This window comes from Bos taurus, chromosome 12 (assembly GCF_002263795.3).
Source record: "Bos taurus isolate L1 Dominette 01449 registration number 42190680 breed Hereford chromosome 12, ARS-UCD2.0, whole genome shotgun sequence".
Classification (NCBI taxonomy): domain Eukaryota; kingdom Metazoa; phylum Chordata; class Mammalia; order Artiodactyla; family Bovidae; genus Bos; species Bos taurus.
This window is the reverse complement of record NC_037339.1, coordinates 13511204-13530824: the sequence shown is the minus strand read 5'-3', so window position 1 is coordinate 13530824 and position 19621 is coordinate 13511204. Positions and strand designations below refer to the sequence as shown.

General features: G+C 44.7%; 1 protein-coding gene across 15 annotated transcripts in view; it reads left to right on the top strand.

The window, feature by feature from the left end:
• The window catches only part of ENOX1 (ecto-NOX disulfide-thiol exchanger 1), a 680015-nt gene that overhangs the window by 488178 nt on the left and 172216 nt on the right, over positions 1–19621 (top strand). For all 15 annotated transcript variants that reach the window (XM_059892207.1, XM_059892198.1, XM_059892204.1 and 12 more), the window contains 3 exons: positions 3911–4084; positions 5317–5523; positions 9646–9879. In XM_059892207.1, coding sequence (XP_059748190.1) covers positions 3911–4084; positions 5317–5523; positions 9646–9879 — 615 coding nt within the window. The remainder of the gene's footprint in view (positions 1–3910; positions 4085–5316; positions 5524–9645; positions 9880–19621) is intronic.

Here is a 19621-nt window from a genome sequence, read left to right as displayed (position 1 = left end):
AAAAATGGTCATCTGGTTGATAAAACACTAAACCGATTCAACAGGATTTTTGTTCTGTTTTTGTCTTGTCCAATTGGGGAAAGACAATTAAAATATTTTCTGAGCTACAGCCTTGCTGTCTCTGTGATCGCAGCTAGCCATACAGAGAGCAGCTGGACCTGGCTGCAAACTTGGCAATAAGTGATGCTTCCTCTTGCTTAAGTATAGTTTCTAAAGAAAAAAACTGTAGAAGAAATTTCTATTATATACTTGTCATGTTCATTCACTCAGTCGTGTCTGACTCTTGGCAACCCAGTGGACGGTAGCATGCCAGGCTCCTCTGTCCTTCACTGTCTCCCAGAGTTTGCTCAAACTCATGTACACTGAGTTGATGATGCCATCCAACCATCTCATCCTCTGCTACCCCCTTCTTCTACCCTCAACCTTTGCCAGCATCAGGGTCTTTTCCTGTGAGTTGGCTCTTCATATCACGTGGCCAAAGTATTGGAGTTTCAGCTTCAGCATCAGGCCTTTCCGTTGAATATTCAGGATTGATTTTCTTTAGGATAGATTGGTTTAATTTCTTTGCCATCCAAGGGACTCTGAAGAGTCTTCTCCAGCACCACAATTCAAAAGCATCAGTTCTTCGGCATTCAGCCTTCTTTATGGTCCAACTCTCACATCTGTACATGACTACTGGAAAAACCATAGCGTGGACTATGTGGACCTTTGTCGGCAAAGTGATGTCTCTGCTTTTGAATACAATCTCCAGGTTTGCCATAGCTGAATCGAATTATTTCTTGCTGCAGTTTCCCACCTCCTCCCTCTTTTCCCTGAGTGGAATTAGAGCTCACCGTCTCTCAAGTTCAAAGCAAGACGAGGAACTGACTCTAAGAGCATCCATTGTCTCCTCACCTTTGTCTTGTTATGCATGTGTCTCTCACACCTTCAAAACTTGTGCATTTTCTTTAATGCATCCGTCCAAAATACACTCCTGTGCTGTTTGAGAAAACAGTTTTCATGTGTTCATATATTGTTAAAAAGTAATGGGTTCATAATTTTTTAAGTCTAATCTTTCTTACCTTTTTCCCTCAAATACAGAATCTCAGATTCTTTGAGGTCCAACATAATTTAAGCACTAATTCCTTGCGAAGTGCTTTTCAGACTACTGCACTCACCACGCGGATTTCGTTAAGCCCTCCCCAATCTCTTTGTATTCACATCTCAGAAAAAGCAAAGTAACTCTTGCTGTGTATTCAGATTTTTACTCAAGAGTTGTTAATCTTTTGTTTCTATTTCTGAAGATGTCTTTATTTATTTGGCCTTCAAAAAGAAAACAGAAGTCTGCTACAACTAAAAGAGAACTCAAGGGCTGGACCCCTCGTCTCATTTGGGGAAACATCTGGTTATTGCCATTCATGGAGCCCTCATTTCAGGGTTTGCAGTCCTGAGTGGTTTCAGCCTTAAATCACCCTGTGTTGGCAAACAATAGTAAGAGCCAGGCCAGGAAAGAAACAGACAAATCTCATGTATGGAACGAGATTAAATAAAGGCATCACCGTGCCAATATTCCCCTTGGCAATATGTCTATTTCTAATATGTTCTCCTTAGCAGCCAATAAGTTATGTCAGTGATGATGACATTGGAAGCCGTTCTATTCTGGACCTTCTCCTTTAGAACTGGCATCTGGATCAGAAGGCTGTATCTTGATTTTTTTTTTTTTAAAGAGTAGAGTACATTTGTAGTAGTGGCACGCATTATGTGAATGATAGTGTTGGGTCATTCTCAGTGGAAACTTTCAAGTGGTTATAAAAAGAGATATATTTAAAACCAGGGCCAGAGACCTGGGCCCTAGTTCTGACTCTGCCATTCATTTGCTCTATGATGTTGGAAATCTGACTTTCCGGCTTTAAGCCTTGATTAGTTTATCTGTGAAATGGGAATAAGACTGAAACTTCATGAAAATTTCAAGTGAATAAGCAGAGTGTTAGACCTGTCTCTGTCACTTCCAAATTTTGATATTTGTACCTCACTTTGTTTTGAGCAGTTATCAGTGCAGAATCCTGGAGTCCTCAGAGGTTCGTGCTTGCAGAGACTGTCCACTCAAAGCCCCATGTGAGAGACAAAGATACTGAGGGCCATGATTATATAGAAGAAGGGCCTAGGATGTCAGGGCCACTGCTTTGAAAGACAATGCTTCTTTGGCATTTACATGGAGGGTTTCTTTAAAAAAAAAAAAAAGGCAAAAACCAAACCCAAAACCCCACCTCCTTTTACTGAAGTGAGGCTGGTATGCAGTCAGATTAAATGAATCTCCTCATAAATGGGCCAGTGGTCCTCTTGGGGTCATAAAGCAGGATCACCCTGCTGCTTCCGTTCAGCCCAGAAGAGAAGCGGAAACACCCGAAGTAGCTAGAAGAAAGCTCTAACAGGCTTCTTCTGGGAAAGGAAAAGTTGGTGCTGGGCCTCTGTCCTGGCCTGTCTTAGCAAACAGAGCCTGGAGTTGTCCCTTCCTCACCTGCCTCTGGGCATAGCTGACCTGTCAGCTCAGCCAAGCAAAGAGTGAGGCCTCCCAAGGGCCTGAGGCACCAGCTGGACATGAGCACCTCAGAGGAGAGGGGGCAGGAGGGAAGGAGGGGAATGCACTAGAATAATGGCGGAAAAAATAGAAATTAGAGAAGAAAACTTCATTCCGGTTGTGGAGGGTCGCCAGCGGCGTCTGAGCTGCTGATCTGTCTGCCTGGGAGCAGTACCACGCCGCCAGGGAAAGTATTTGTTATCTGAAAACGGAAGAATCCTCAGGAGAGAAATCTCCTTGCAGCTACTCACAGACACAGTGCACTGTAACAATCCCCACCCTTAAAAAGGCCTTACTAATTAAAAAAAAAAAAAAAAAAAAAAACTTTTATATCCCTTTGAAATGACTTCTTTTATTATCACACTAAAAAAAAAAAAAAATTCAGTGTTTATATTGGAAAACCCATCGTTTTTGTGCCCTTCCATTTTTATTGCAGGGCATAAAGCTGTATTTTTTATATTCCACAAATAAAGATTTCAGAAGGGCAGTCAATTATTTGCTGATTGAATTAGAGGAAGAATGTGTGATTATCCCACAGATCTCAGAAATGTATATAGCTAATTTTATGCCCACATGTATCTAACCCATGGGCTTCCCAGGTGTCTTGGTGTTGAAGAATCCACCCACCAGTGCAGGAGCCGCAGGAGGTGTGGGTTTTATCCCTGGGTCAGGAAGATACCCTGGGGAAGGAAATGACTACCCGTTACAGTATTCTTGCCTGGAGAATCCCACAGACAGAGGAGCCTTGCGTGCTATAGTCCATGGGATTGCAAAGAATCAGATTCGACTGAGTGTGCAGATAATGTATCTAACCCAGCCTTCGTAATTATAATCACTCTTTGTTTTTTATTTCCCAGTGGAAATAGGATAGGTTGGACCTGAATGCATCATTATAAAGTATGCACATCTAAATTGAACTTTTCTTAAATCTAGGTCATTTGGATAAGAAGCCTCTTTTGATAAAACCAGGTTGACAATTGGATTCACTGGGCACTTCAGTGTTAAATACATTCTTCTCACCTCCTTGGTCATAAGCCAGTCACATCTGCATTGGAAGTTAAGAAACAGAAAATAGAGTTGACAATAATAGCAGAGCTTCCTGGTTCATGGTTTTGCACTCTAATATGCTATCTTCTGTCCTGCTGTGTTAACATTTTAAATAACATATCTTCTTTTCCATGAAGCATTAAGTTCATCTTTACTCGTTACCTTTCTGTATTGCTATATTTATGCCAATGAGAAATTCCTAAAAAACAGCCGAAAGTCAAATCACCTTTGCGGGAAAACAGCAAAGTAACCACAGAAACTGATCTAAGATCCACCAGCCAAAATGATATCTTATGTACTTTACAGACTCGATCTGTGTACCAGGCTTTGATCCGGGCCTCAACATGATGACTGGGATCACCCCTATTAATCCGATGATACCAGGCCTGGGGCTGGTACCACCCCCACCGCCAACAGAAGTGGCTGTCGTCAAAGAAATAATCCACTGCAAAAGTTGTACTCTTTTCCCTCAAAATCCAAGTAAGTGGCAACTGTGAGCAGTATTTGATCATCAAGTTTTAATTTCTTTGTCTTTTTTAAATATAGTATTCATTTTCCAAATATGACTCAAAGTTCTCCCACTTTGGTACGCAGAGTGGGGATCATACTACAGAAGTCCTTTGTCTCTAGAACAGAAAAAATCTGTGGGTCCCTGTGTCTTTCCAGGAGCTGAATCGACACCATGAAGGGCACACGTGTGATTGGGGATGTATAAACAGCATTAAGAATCTTTTTTTTTGTGCACAATGAAGTCTAGCATTTGCTGCGGATCAGAGTGTGAAATATGTGCACACTTCCATCCATCTTCACAAATGCAGGAGAGAAACCCTGAAATGTGTTTTGCTAGATGGAAAATGGAATTAATTTGGCAGTTAGCAATTTTGGTGGGGGGAGCCCACATCTGCAAGCTCCTGGGCCAGATTGCCTTCACTTGAAGGAAACATAGATTTGATGAAATGAATAGGCCAGTTTTTTTTTTTTTTTTAATTTAACTTCTGATGCTAAGTTTATGGGCTTAAATAGCTGAATTTTTTTTTATTCGTATTAATCAGTGTTGCCTTTTTAAAGTGGACCTTCTAGAAGATTGCTTTAGTAATCTACATATAAACTAGGTAAAATGTTGTGACAGTGTACATATTATCTTTTTATACAGCCTCCCTCAAATTTGGGAGTTTGCTCATTTAAATGTGAATAATTTTTTTTGAAAGCGTATTTTTTTCAGGCCCGCTGTTTCCCAGCCAAGTAAGTACCGTGCCCGCTTTCCGGCTGTTTCCCGTTCTGCCTCGTCGCTCCATTATACCCCAGAAAGACAAAGCAGATAACCAGCCTCAGGTTTCCAGCATGTTGTCATTTCATCATGTTTTGTAGTTTCTGAAGGCTTCCCCGCCAGCCCCCGCCGGTTCTCTGGGCCTCTGTATTATGAAGGAGAAATGAAATTATGCTCACATTTGCTTTATCTCTGTTCGTGGACGGGCATAGCCACTCTGTAGAAAGGAGCAGAGAGGAACGGAGAGGTGGAAAGGAGGCAGGCACTGGAAACCTGACACCCCCATCCATATCCGTCGCTGTAGACATTCATCATTGCTCAAAATAGAGAAAGTTAGTCTGCGAGTGTGACTTTTGCCAGGTGAACCAGAGAAAAGAAAAATAAAATAAAATAGAGCAAAAATAAGTAAAAGGCAAAACACCCTGTGTTTGGTTGTGATTCTCAGATCTTCCACCCCCCTCCACAAGAGAACGACCTCCCGGGTGTAAGACTGTCTTTGTTGGAGGCTTACCGGAAAACGCCACCGAGGAGATCATCCAGGAAGTCTTTGAGCAGTGCGGTGACATCACAGCGATTCGGAAAAGCAAGAAGAATTTCTGTCACATCCGCTTCGCTGAGGAGTTCATGGTTGATAAAGCCATTTACCTTTCTGGTACTTTGCATTACATAAGGGGTTTCTTTCCCCCCGGCGCTTTGGTGATGTTTTGTGATATTAATATGAGTGCATTCCCTTTGGCCTTAATGTGCAATAAAAGCGCTCACAATTTGGGGCTGGAGAGGAGGAATTCTGCCTTTTCCCCCAGGTGCCAGAACCTCGAAGTCTGTGAGCGCACCTCTAGGCTGCAGGCGTGGGTTTCCTATCATCCAGGCTTTAGGGATTCCATTGGCTTTCTAATCAGTGTCCTCAAATGCTTATTAGCTGTGAAGCAATATTATGACTACCAAGGACCGCTGTTATTATCAGATGTAATTCTCGGGGGGAATACAGCCCTCTCTCAGTGTAATTTCAGTTTTTCAGAAGTGGTTCACTTTCTAGACAACAGGGCACCGGTTTAAGATCAGTGCCTTACAGGAGGTGGTCGTGGCCGAGGGCAGGCCGTCTCCCTCCGTTGGCTCGCACACTTAGCCTCTAAGCCCACCCACCAGCCCTGCTTCTCTGGTGCCATTTACAGGCAGTTTTTACAGATGTGGAAACTAGGAATGTAAGGCTGCCTTCCATCAGGTGGGTGTTGGAGCAAGTGTTCCCAGTGAATTTAAGGTTCTTCCTCCATCGCGAAAGAATTTGGAGACAAAGTGATAGGTACAAAGTAGATTTATTTAGAGAGAAACACACTCCGCAGACAGAATGAGGCCATCTCAGAAGGTGAAAGAGAGCCGTGAAATATGGCATGGTTCATTTTTAGGAGCTGTTATTTTATAGGCTAATGAGTGGGAGGATTATTCGAACGATTTTAGGGAAGGCGTGGAGATTTCCAGGTATTGGGCCACTGCCCACTTTTTGACCTTTTATGGTTGCCTCAGAATTGCCCCAGTGCTGGTGGGGTGTCATTTAGCATACACTAGTATATTACACTGAGCATATGATAAGGCTCGAGGTCATGTCATTCTTTAAGGGTTGTGCCCTACTGTCTTCCCATCCTGTTTCATACGGAGCCTGTCAATAAGGTCTTTGCCAAGTCTAAGAATCGCAGAGCATTGAAGGACATCTTTTTGGATTTAATTCACTGCTCTTCCTTCCCTCTCTTTCTTCATCTGCACCTTTCAGTCTGTCACTCTGCATGCCACCTCCCTCTTCCTAAAGCAAAGCCAGTGAGGAAAGGTGAGAAAATAATAGGAAAAAAAATCTGAACATTACTACCAGGTTTTCTTAACTTCTGCAGTAAGCCCCTGCTGCTGCTGCTGCTAAGTCGCTTCAGTCATGTCCAACTCTTTGACCCCATAGATGGCAGCCCACCAGGCTTCCTCGTCCCTGGGATTCTCCAGGCAAGAACACTGGAGTGGGTTGCCATTTCCTTCTCCAATGTATGAAGAAAGTGAAAGTGAAGTCGCTCAGTTGGGTCAGACTCTTAGCGACCTCATGGACTGCAGCCTACCAGGCTCCTCCGTCCATGGGATTTTCCAGGCAAGAGTACTGGAGTGGGGTGCCATTGCCTTCTCTGCCGTCAGCCCCTATGGCCATCAAATTCTTTTGCAAACCCCAGAAGCCTTGGGGTTATTCCAACACTGCAGAGATATCCCTGTGCTAAATAGTGACCTGGGGAATTTTAAAACCTTTATTCCAAAAAAACCTGACAAACTGGGGCAAAAACCTAATAGTATTCCAAAATGGAGATGGAAGACAAAACATAGAGATATTGTACAGCACACATGTTTCTTGCAACTCTTGAGCTACAGCATCAGAGTAATCTATTAGACAACCAGGAGTTCTGTTGAGTGCTTGGCACTGGGTTTCACATGCCTCGGGCAAGATAACCTCTCTCGGAGCCTCTGTTTTCTCATCTGCAAAATTGAGACAGTAACAGTGCTACCTCATCAGATGATTACAAGGAATAAATCCAAATAATGGGAATAATGGATATTAAGCACCTAGCAGGACATATGCAGCATGGGTACCATTCAGTAAGTGGTTGTTTTTAACACAAATATCCTGATGATGATAAAGTAGGACTGGTTTCTCAGGAGCCTTGCCCTGGGAATTCAGATTCTAATCACAGCTCTACCAATATAACTGTGACTTTATCCCACCTTATTAAATGAAGGAGTTAGAATAAATCAGAGGTGCTTTTCAACACCAACATAGCACAATGTTTAGACCCAATCAGAAACCTCATAGTACACTGCCAGAGATGAATAGTCCCGAATTTAGGCACTTGAAAGTCCCAAATTTATGCCTTGATGCTACATATTTTTTTTTTTCAAGCTCTGATCTGGGCCCCCTCCTGACTGCCCCTTGGCAGCAGAAGGAGCCCACAGCAAAGGCCTCACCTCCAGCGTCCCCTGTCCGGGTGCAGCATCGTCCCGGGAAGATCTGAAGGACTGATTGGGAGGGGCAGGAAGGCAGACAGGCTGCCCCTCCCGTGTGCAAGCTTTACTGCAAGCCGGAGCCCAGCTGGATGGCCTAATTTTAGGACCGTGATCACATCTGAAGGCCAAGTTAAATTTAGACTCGGCCTCATCATAGGCTCTTTTAAGAGCCTTAATGATGGTGTTTGGGTGAAAGAGACGGTGCTTTCTGGAACCATAAACATCTGAAAAGTGATGTTCTGGACCCGAGCAGGGGAAAGTTTCTTGGCCATTTGGGACAGCTGGCCAGTCTTAGGCCATTCTGCCTGCTCAGCTGTTAGGTATATATTACCACAGCCTGCTGGTTTGTTAAGTTCCCCACGGCCCACAGCCACGATACACTCTGCTTTAGCATTAATACTGCTCCTCTGTGATCAGTATTGATAGGTATTGTTATGTCTAACCATTTTGGGAGAATATCCTTTAAACTTGGAAGGGAGAGGTCATAACAGGAATCAGATGTGAGATCAATTTCACGTTTGTAACTTTTCAAAGATGTGAAGTGCCCTCCTGGGGAGGCGCCAGGCCGTCCTGGGAATTTCGGCTCAGTTTCAACCCCAGATACTAAGAGGATCCTCTGAAATTCACCATAAGAGCTCGCGCATCAGCACTGTGCTGCCCGGCATCTCGCAGTGGTGGCTCATGTGCGCAGTCCCCACACGGCAAAAGCGCTCCTTCTGCTCTCTCTTCTGGCGGCCCCCAACAGCCAGGATCCTGCTGGGACCTGAATTTATGTTTCTAAAATCCGAGCACCCCAAACTAAAGAGCAACCTCAAAGCCAGGCCTCCTCCATTTGAAGTTAGGCTGGCGGTCCGGTTGCAGTTATGTGTGTGTTGATGTCTCAGCTCCAGTTGCGGCTCATAATCTCTGTAAGTTATGTAGCTCACAGCAAATCCCCCAGAGACCTCCGGGCCCTTTTTTCTTTTTTTGGTCTAGCTCTGGGTTCTCACACGGGTTCCTGTGGCCTTCAGAGATTGCACACAAACAATTTGTGCAGTGCTGTGTGCCAGATGAGGTGCTGGAGGGCTGTAAGGAAGGCCTCTTGATGGTAAAATATTCTCCTGCGTGCCCCAGAGGATAAGTGGAAATAAAACAGCATTGCCAAATTGCCATGGTAGTTGTGGCTTTTGCAGCTGCCAAGACAGAGAACGGAGTGGCAGAATGAAGCAACAGGAGAATGAAGCAATAGCCTGTGAGTGAGGTGTGGTAGAATTTACTACTTAGACCTTTTAAAATTATCATAGATATTCTTTCTTTACTCACACTCCACCGCTTTCTGAAAAGAATGTAAGTGAGCTTATGAGGTAGAGTTACAGTATGTTGAAAATAGAAAATTGAGGCCATAAAAAGCAGAGGGGTGTAGAAAAAAAGCTCCCTGCTCCGTTTGCTTGTGAGCTTCCTGGAAGCCAGAGGGAAGAAGGAGTTAGGGTAGGTGTCCTGGTTCTTGAGATCATCTTGGTAACACTGGTTTGGAGATCACTTCCCAGCGAAGAGTTTAGCTGCCCATCTGTAACAGATACATCTTGGCCCCATTCCAAATCGCAGAGGACAGCAGCTTCCCGCCTCCCCTGGGAAGGATGTCCTTCGTAAGGGAAAAAGAGGTCAGCGAGAGCTCCAGGCTCACCTTGAATGGCCTGGACCCGACTGTCGACAGCGGCACGGGACCATGTCGTGACCCTGGCATGTGACCGGACTCCCCCATTGGTTTCAGGTTACCGGATGCGCTTAGGGTCCAGCACGGACAAAAAGGATTCGGGCCGCCTGCACGTGGACTTCGCCCAGGCGCGCGACGACTTCTACGAGTGGGAGTGCAAGCAGCGGATGCGCGCCCGCGAGGAGCGGCACCGGCGCAAGCTGGAGGAGGACCGCCTGCGGCCGCCCTCGCCACCGCCCATCATGCACTACTCGGAGCACGAGGCTGCCCTGCTGGCCGAGAAGCTCAAAGGTAGGAGCCTGGCACCGGCTTCCTCTGCGTCCGCGCATGCCAGCGCCCTCCCCAGGCGCCGAGGCCCCGGGCGTCTCTCCTGGCCCTTTGCATCCTGATCTCATAGAGCTGGCGTTACCCACCTGGGCTTCCTCATGCTCCCTGGACAGAGCCCGGCCCTCGTCCCTGAGTTCTCCCTGATTGGGTGCCTTCATCACTCAACAAAAGTCGTGCAAAGACAGGCAGGAGAGCTCCTGTACAACTGCAAAGCAGGCTACCAGGTTCCCACCGTGTTGAATGAGCCCGTGTCTCCTGTGGGGCTGGGCGGTCCCAGGGCTCCTGCTGATCTGTATGGTCTGCACCTCCACTGGGCTCTTAACCAAGCTTCCCCAGAGGCTCATCAGAAACCAAGCTGGGACCCATGCAGGACAGAAGAGAAATGTAGAAGAGGGCCCCTCTGTCTTCAGAGCCGGAGTGGAAGGGACCCTGCTAACACCTGCAGAAGAATGAGGTTTAGAAGTGAGAGCGTTTCATTTCTTTGAATGTTTGCTGTGCTCCTCTCCCGGTTTGAGACCCTGGGAGAGACAGACAGACAGAGGCTTTAGTACCTGCCGCAGTGAACCACAGATGGTTGGGAAGGGTCCAGATTTTGAAGGTAGGAGGACATGTGTGTGAGTTCTGTTTCCTTCTTGATCAGAGTTGTTGACCCCAGCAACATGGGTGCCCTGCACAGGCAAGTGGCGGTCAGTCCTTCCTCAGTTACCCAGCATGTCAGGTTTTAAAGAGAGAACACAGGTCATGGTCACTGGCCACACACAAGTGTCTACAAGGAAATGACACACTGTGACAAAGCCAGTGACACAGTGGTCCATCAGGATGTGAGCAGCACACTTGGGAACTCAGGGACACGTGTGCGTGATTTGAGGAAGGTGTCAAGAAAGCTTTCACAGAGGAGGCAGAGCTTGAACATTGCAAGAGAAACAAGAATTCCCCCCCACCAGGGGAAGAAAGGGTCCAAAGACATTCTTGTCAGAGGCGGGAGCCCTAGGAAAAAAGACGCAGGGAAGCAGATGGGGAATTGGGCACAGAAAGAGGGAGGCGTGTTGCCTCCTCTGGGGAACGTGAGAGCCGCTTGGAAGCTCACGGGAGTGAAGGTGATGCTGGGAACCCAGTGTGGAGCCAGACGGGGGAGCCCCGAGGGCTGCCGCTGGATCTGGGTTTTGCTCCATAAACAGTGCAGAAGTCATGAAGGACTCTTAGGAGAGGAGAGATGTGATTTATCCTTGGGAGTGTTTTAGAGCCTAGCTGGCAGTGTTCAAAGTGGATTGTGTGTTTTCACTAAAGGAAACTTTAGTTTCCTAGACCTATTTAGTGCCCCAGACCTATTTTCGGAAGATAAAACGTTGACATTCTATTTTTTTTTTAAGAATTTTTTAAAATAATTTATTTATTCATTTATCTTTGGCTTCCCTGAGTCTTTGTCGCCGCACGTGGGCGTTCTCTAGTTGCGGTGAGTGGTCGCTACTCTGCACTTGCTGTGCGCAGGCTTCTCGTTGCTGTGGTTTCTCTTGTTGCAGAGCTCAGGCTCTAGGGTGGGCTTAGTTGCTCCACAACCTGTAGAATCTTCCCAGATCAGAGATTGAACCTGCGTCCCTTGCACTGACAGGTAGATTCTTAACCACTGGGACACCAAGGAAGTCCTAAAAAAGAATTAAAAAAAAAACAAAAAGACTTCTGCTTCTAGTCTTCATCCTCTCCTCTGGCCTTGGGGACCCTTAATCAGATGTAATTGCCACTGAAATGCCCCTCTGAAACTGTGGACCTGGAAAATTTTTTGAAAAACGCACCTTGTGAGAGTTGAGTTTATTTGGTGTGTTACTGAGGACTGCAGCTCAGAAGACAGCCTCTCAAGATGGCTCTGAGGAGCTTTTCCAGAGTTACAGGTAAAGGAGGAAGTGTATGCGTGATTTTGGTGAAGGGGCTACCTGCCACCAAGCAGGCATCTCAGCACAAGGTTGCTGCTAGTCACGAGGAACAGACATCTTGGTAAACGGTTTTAGTACTTTTCTCCGTCAGGGACAAGGCAAGAACCTGGACTCATGAAACTTCCTCCCAAAAATATCTGCCTATCTGGAGGTCCGTTCTGCCGGTGTTCCCAGAGCACAGAGTGCCGCATGCCAGTCCCTGCTCTGAATTCCTTTCAGGCTGTGTTGAAAGTCAGCAGCTGTGGTGCCCAATGACTTAGTCCTTGTGGAACCTTCTTTAGTTGACATAACCATGGAGTCCTTCTTACCAATGCCCCTTGGCATGTGCTCTGGCTCTCCACAAAGGCAAGCCCTGCCATCATGAATACATAGGCTGTGGCTGTCCCTTTAATAAAAAGCATATAAAATGCAAAAAAAGCATATAAAATGCAAATGTAGACACCCTCTCACTTTTCTGTTCAGACCAGAATCCATAAGGAGTGGGCAGAGTGAGAAAAAACACCCTTCTCAAGCAGGAATGTTGATCTCGGAACAAATAATTTTTCCTTTACTATCCAGCACATTGTCTTCCTGTAGCTCAGACAAGTGAAGAATCTGCCTGCAACACAGGAGATCTGGGTTTGATCCCTGGATCAGAAAGATCCCCTGGAGAAGGGAATGGCAACCCACTCCAGTATTCTTGCCTGGAAAATCCCATGGACAGAAGAGCCTGGCAGGCTACAGTCATGGAGTCTCAAAGAGATGGACACGACTGAGTGACTAACACTACTGTCTCGAGCACTTTGTGTATATCAGCTAAACGTACTACATCAGCTATCCTGCATTCGATCGTGTCCACACCAAGAAGTGACAGAAACGTGCACCCTGGCACGGTGACCCCGTGGAGGAATTTCAGGAAAGCTTGGCATCTGCATTAATGTTCTTTTTAAGAAGCTAGCGCCAGAGTGTCTGCACGTAGAAGCCACACGGCGTGGCCTTTCCTGTAAGAGGATAGCAGACTGGGGTATCCGTTTGGTAAAGTCATTTACAAACCCTGCCATTTCAGAAATATATATTTATATAGAAGAGCATAATATGCAGAATTTAGAAGTGGCACCTTTGCCAAGTACTGTGTGATCCCTTGAGGAGAGAACAGATTGGAAATTTTAATAGATGGCAGTTACAGTAGAATGAACTAGCCTGGGTTCTTAGGCAACAGTCAGGTAGTATCAAGCTTGACAGTTTCAACCAGAGCACAGAGTTTGGAACATAAACAGCATTTAATTGCTTAGGAAATTGGCTGCCTCAGAGAGGAAATCCACTCCATGCTTCTTGTAACACTGAAAAGCCAGACAGGAAGAGCCAAGGAAACTGTTTCCCTGAAGATGATTTTCCTTGATATGGGGATATAAATGCCATCAAGACCTCAGGTAAAATAAGCCTGGGTCAGAAAGGAAATGGAAATGCAATCTGAAAATACCTAATTGGATTTGATTTTTTTTTTTCTTCCCATGAGAAATCTTGCTATCTCAGGTTTATTACAAGCATTTTTTCCCCTCTTTTATATCATACTTGTTTATCCTTACAATTTTCTTGTGGAAAATCAGCTTTATCCAGCAAAATCTGTCCTACCTGAATCTTTTTTAAAAAGCTTTTATTTTGTATTGAGGTATAGCCGATCAACAGTGTTGCGGTCATTTCAGGTGAATAGCAAAGGGACTCAGCCATACCTATACATGTATCCATTCCCCCCAGACTTCCCTCCCATCCAGGCTGCCCGTAACAGTAGAGTTCCCAGTACTATACACCAGGTCCTTGCTGGTTTTCCATTTTAAATATAGCAGTATGTACACGTCCATCCCAAACTCCCTAACTATCCCTTCCCCTCAACCTTCCCCTCTGGCCAAGTCTTGACCACACAAGTTATGACCCACAAGGCCCTCCATGTCCTGCCCAGTGTTAAAACTATGCTTAATAGTAGATGCTCAGTAGGTTATTCCATTTCTCTCTTCCTTCGCTGTTGGGAGCGTGTGAGTGTGTTGCATTTCCGGCCGCAACGCCAGGAATGAAAGCGTGGGGAGGGCATGGGGACATGCCCTCAGCCATCATTCATCACTCCACACGCATCCCTGAGCGCTCTGCTGGACCCTGACACTGTGAGGCCAGGGGAACACAAAGCCCCTGCCTTACCGAGTTTGCGTTTAGTTTTGGATTACTTGAGTGATCCAGGCAGTTACAAAGCACTGTTCTGGGATGAGAGATGGACAACCTCCTGGGACCAGGTAGCCCCGATCCAGTGACCCCCAGGCCTTCTGAAGTCAGATGAGACACTGAGTTGCAGTTGTGTAGTGTCTAAGACACCAAACGCCCAACGTCTGTTAAGGTTAATGCAGATTCTAAAAAAGAAAATTAGTGGGCACCCCGCGGATTAAATAGACATTGTTCTGAGACGATTCCACTTAATGAAGACTGACTGGAAAGTAACTTCTCACAGATGCAGAGTTTATAGCACGGCTTTGAGAAAGTGAGAAGGGGCTCAATACCAGCATAATTGCACTTTATTGGAGACGGTAGCACCCGGCAGATGAGATAATGAATTTCTGCCTTTCTAAGACAGACCATCCACCCCGGGAGGAGCCTCCTGTTTGGACTGTGGAAGGAAGAGATTGATTAGACAGTGAGGAGAGATGATTTCCTGATTCATGGGGGGATTTCTCCTGGCAAGAGCATTTCAAAGTTTTTGTGTCCTTTTCCCCCTTTTAGAAAACTTGGCATAATCTTTCACCATGTGATGAAAGAATGGTTTCTCTCGGCCTCAGGTGAAGTTTTACAAGCTTTACAAGCAGTGTCCTTGGGACTCCCTGTTTCCTATGTGTTATCCAGGATACAGTCTTCCTGGGATCAGCATTCCTAATTTCCAAGGACTTGTCTCTGATTTGCATACGGAATGGCTCCGAAACAGCCTAGCAGAGGAAGAAAGGGTGGAAGAGGTTGCCAGCATCTTACTGAGATGGTTGTCAACATTATGGTTCTAAGAAAGAAAGAATCAATAATGCTATGAGCCAAGTGGAAATTCCATTAGCTGAAAGCCAGACTTCTTTCTCAGGACACAGGAGATGTGAAGCATGGGAGCCTGTTTGAGAATCACTTCTTTGGCATTACTGACCTTCACAGAGGCGAGATGGGCCATTTCATCTATTCACATTTTGCCTGATCCAAAAGCAGGAATAATCAGTGCACGTTCGTGTGCTAAATCTGAGAGTTTGTGTGTGTGAGAGAGAGAGAGTGAGCTTATAGGGTAGGGTTGTTGTTATTTAGTCACTAAATTGTGTCTGACTCTCTGACTCTTTGTGACCCCATGAACTATGGCCTGCCAGGCTCCTCTGTCCATGGAATTCTCCAGGCAAGAATACTGGAGTGGGTTGCCATTTCCCTCCTCCAAGGGATCTTCTGAACCCAGGGATCGAACCTGCGTCTCCTGCATTGCAGACAGATTCTTTAGTGCTGAACCACCGGGTAGGGGGGAAAGTATTAATCATTTCTGTAGCTTTTCATGCTATCCGTGATCTGCAGGGTAGGTGAGGTACCACCCCTTCTGATGGTTAATTGAGCAGCCAGAGATGGAGCTTTGTTTTGGGATGTCCATGTTTTAGGAACACATAGTAAAATTTGGGGGATGTTGTAGTGCCATCCTGAAATAGCCATTCTGCCTGGATCAATATGTACACCGTAAGTTATCTCTACCTATCAAGCCAGAAACCAGGGACAATTTTATAGACACATCATTCAGTATGTTTGTGTGTGTGCCCACCCCCATTTCTTTGAAAAGCATTGTAGAATGTCTTTTTTCCTCTCATTCTTGAGACATTTTGTTCAAATGTGAACTCTCCCTTCCTATCATTCCTTTCTGGACTCGCCAGAAATCAGATTCCACTAACGCATTTCAGTTTTCGTATTCAGGGTTCATTGTCTTGGCTCTTGTCCTGCCTATGTATATAATTAATTTATTTATTTTAATTGAAGGATGATTACTTTACAGTATTGTGATGGCTTTTTGCCATACATCAGTGTGAATCGGCCAGAGCTATACATGTGCCCACCCCCCCAATCCTGAACCCACCCTCCCTCCCCACCCCATCCCTCTGGGTGGTCCCAGAGCCCCAGCTTTGGATGCCCTGCTTCATGCATCAAACTTGCACTGGTCATCTGTTTTACATATGGTAATGTACATATTTCAGTGCTCTTCTCTCAAGTCATCCCGCCCTTGCCTTCTGAAGTTCAGGGCCAGATCTCCTCTGCCCACAAAGAGGGAGAAGAAACTGCTTACCGGTTTGATTCCTTTTCCCCTTCATTGTCTGCACATCCATTTCATTAAAGGTCACCGAGTGCCCACCTCTTGGGCCCTGGGCTCTGTGCCCTGCCTGGGGTTTCAGATACGACCATGGCATGGGCCCTGCCTCCGAGGAGCTTACAATCAGTGGTTGCTCGAGGATGCTGTGACAATGGAATCATGACTGTCTTACAAATATGAAATGAACATGTGTCAGTGATTTTATTTAAGGCATTAATTAATGAGAGAACAAGATGTTAAAACTGGTTCAAAAGAGAGTTTGCTTTGTAAAGACTTTTCTTTTGGACAAAAATTCATTTACATTATTACAGAGAAGAATTATTTACATTATTAATTTTCACAATTTACGTTCTGTCCCTAAAGTATGGTAAAATAGCCTAGTTAATGACAGTTGGAGATTCACACCCCGGTAAAATCAGAAAATCCCAGAGGGTCCTCCAGTCCGACATTCCATCGAAAAAATCTGCTGCCCTCTCAGTGCCCATTTCCAAGACTTTGACTTATCTTTCACATTCTTTTTCTGGCATAAGGATGACTGATGTTTAAGCCGCTGTTCTTTAAGTGGGAGTGGAGGGTTTGCGGACAGAGATTCATAAATCTCACGGGAGTCACGTGAAGGTCTTTCAGTATTCTCCACTCTCTCAGATGCCCCTTTCCATTTCCGGTTTTCATGATCTTTTTAAGTTAGGTAAGCTCCTAACCAGTTTCCCTGGTTTTTATTGAGTGATTTCTTCCCGGTCTTCTCCAGTTTCAATGTGCATAGGAAACACTTGGATGAGGATGCAGATTCTGAGTCAGGAGGCCTGAGTAAGGGTGAGACTGTACTTTCAGCACGCCCCAGAATGAGACTCATGCTTATGGTCTTGGAGTAGGAGAGATGTATCCCATATGTGAGCTTCCCAGGTGGCGCTGGTGGTAAGGAACCCACCTACCAGTGTAGAAAACAGCTGATCCCTGGCTCTGAAAGATCCCCCTGGAGAAGGACATGGCAACCCACCCAGTATTCTTGTCTGGAGAATCCCATGGACAGAGGAGCCTGGTGGGCTACAGTCCATAGGGTCACAAAGAGTCAGACACAACTGAAGCAACTTAGAATGCATGCATGTATCCCAAATGCAATTTTTAAAATGCCTACTGCGTGCCTCATGCTGAATAAACATGAGAAAGGGGGATAGGGAGAGAGGTTGACAAATTCTGAAGTAACTAGAAATAAAATGAACTGGGTATGGATTCAGGTTGCGATATTGAAGTGTGACCATCATTATAATATTCTTTAGTCCTCACAAAGCTAAATCATTCCCTTCCCAGAATTAAAAAGCTAAATACAAGGTTAAATGTAAAGGTTATTACTTTTCCATAATTAAAAAAAAAAAAAACGTTCAAAAGATTTTTAAGTCATTGGATAAGCTGGTTAGCTTACTGTGGAAGACTTCTGTGTAATTTTCTGAGATCACTCTTAACTTTCATTGCTAATGGAAATAACCTCAGAGGCCTGAAGGATAAAAGGACCAGCCAGCCTAAGTGCCATGAGAACATTTATCTCTGGTGGACAACGTGAAAATACTCTTCAACATGAAATTAAAATGTTTATTATCAACTCTTGACCATTGGACTTGCTGTAACTTTCCAGTACTAATGCACTGCAAATCTATTAGACACAGAGTGTAATGAAATAAAGTACAAAGGGAAAAACTCAGAGTGAACAGAAGGTTGAAATATGTCTTGGAAATTTTCTTCTCATCCTAACCCCTCAGAGCTTTAGAAGGCCAGTTGGTACATGAACCAACAATTACTGTACAGAATGACTAATATTTTAATAGCAGGATATGTAAGGAATTATAGGAACATTAGCAAAGGGATCCTTGATTCATGTTAGGGTTAGAGGAAAGCTTCCTTTATGAAAGGCACTTAGGCTGACTCTTGAGGGAAGCAGACCAGTTAGCTGGGTCGACCAGGATCTCCAGGGACCCTAGGATGAGTACATAGCACATGCAGAATTAGGGAGGCAAGGGTGGGGTGCTTAACTCATTATTAACTGGGTTTTTTGTTTTTTTGTTTTTTTTTGCAGAAACTAATATCTGAGGCTGGCTATTTTTATTTTGACCGGCCAAAAAAATAATTCTGTTATTTTATTAACACTTGGCGGGTTATTATATGCAATAGTTACACCTGGCACACCCGTGTAAAGTCTTCTAATTTTCATGAAATGTTGTCTTCAATCCACTCTTCTGTAGAAGCAAAGGAAGTTCAGCACCGTGACTTTCATTTTCACTTTTTGTGTCAGAATCAATCACTAAGGTTTTTTGTCTTTTTGTTGTTCTAATATTCACATTGTCTGAATCAGAACTATATTCTGAAGAACTGGCATCTTCTGAAACACTAGTACATATGTCACGTGGACAATCAAGGTATCTGCATAAGATTCACTGAAAAATTCTTTTTTTTTTGATTCAAAGTTTTGCAATGCGTCATTTTTGAAAATTTTGCATTTATAATATACACAAGGCTGAAACAGAAACCTAGTGGAGCAAAATGTGAAAGATAATGACAATCATAATTTGTACAGGGAACCCTTGATCAATTTTAAGCTCTCACAACTTCACCCGGTGATGTTCACGGGATCACTCTCTGAAAACGTATTGAAAAGTCTCCAGTCCATACTGTTCAGGTAACAAAAGAGATATTAATATATCTCTGGTCAAAACTGTGTTAACAAAGAGGAGCGTGACAAAGGAACAGCGAATGGATTGAAAGGGGAAATGCCAATCAAGGGAGGCCATGGAACAAATGATTTCAGTAATCCAGGTGTGACATTGCAAAGTCCCTGATTTGTCAACATTGGAGAATTTTTAGTGAGCAAATAAATGGCCCATGTGAAAGTGAAAGTCGCTCAGTTGTGTCCGACTCTTTGCAACCCCATGGGCAGTAAGTAGCCTGTCAGGCTCCTCTGTCATGGAATTCTCCAGGCAAGAACACTTGGAGTGGGTTGCCATTCCCTTATCCAGGGGATCTTCCTGACCCAAGGATTGAACCCAGGTCTTGTGCATTGCAGGCAGATTCTTTACGGTCTTATCCACTAGGGAAGACCAGATGGTCCATAGTCGCTCCATAATATGCAGACTTTCCCGGTTCTTAGTATGAAGAAGATGTGTTTGCCCATTCTGTTTTCTAAAGGGCACTAATGTTCAGAGTTAAGTCCAAGCATGTTCACAAAAAGTGTTTGGAATTTTTCTAATTGCATCTTGGATGTGATTTTTATGAGCTGTGTTAATTTCTTTCCACATAAATAGCTGTAATAGTGCTGCAATCTATGGCCTGTTTAAATTAGTTTATATTGTTTCCTGTTTTCTTAGTGATCTTTCCCCTGAAGGCAGAATTGAATTTTCATTCGGATATTGAAAATGACCACTCCCAACACACTCATGTAGCCATTCAGAAGGAGCTGCCG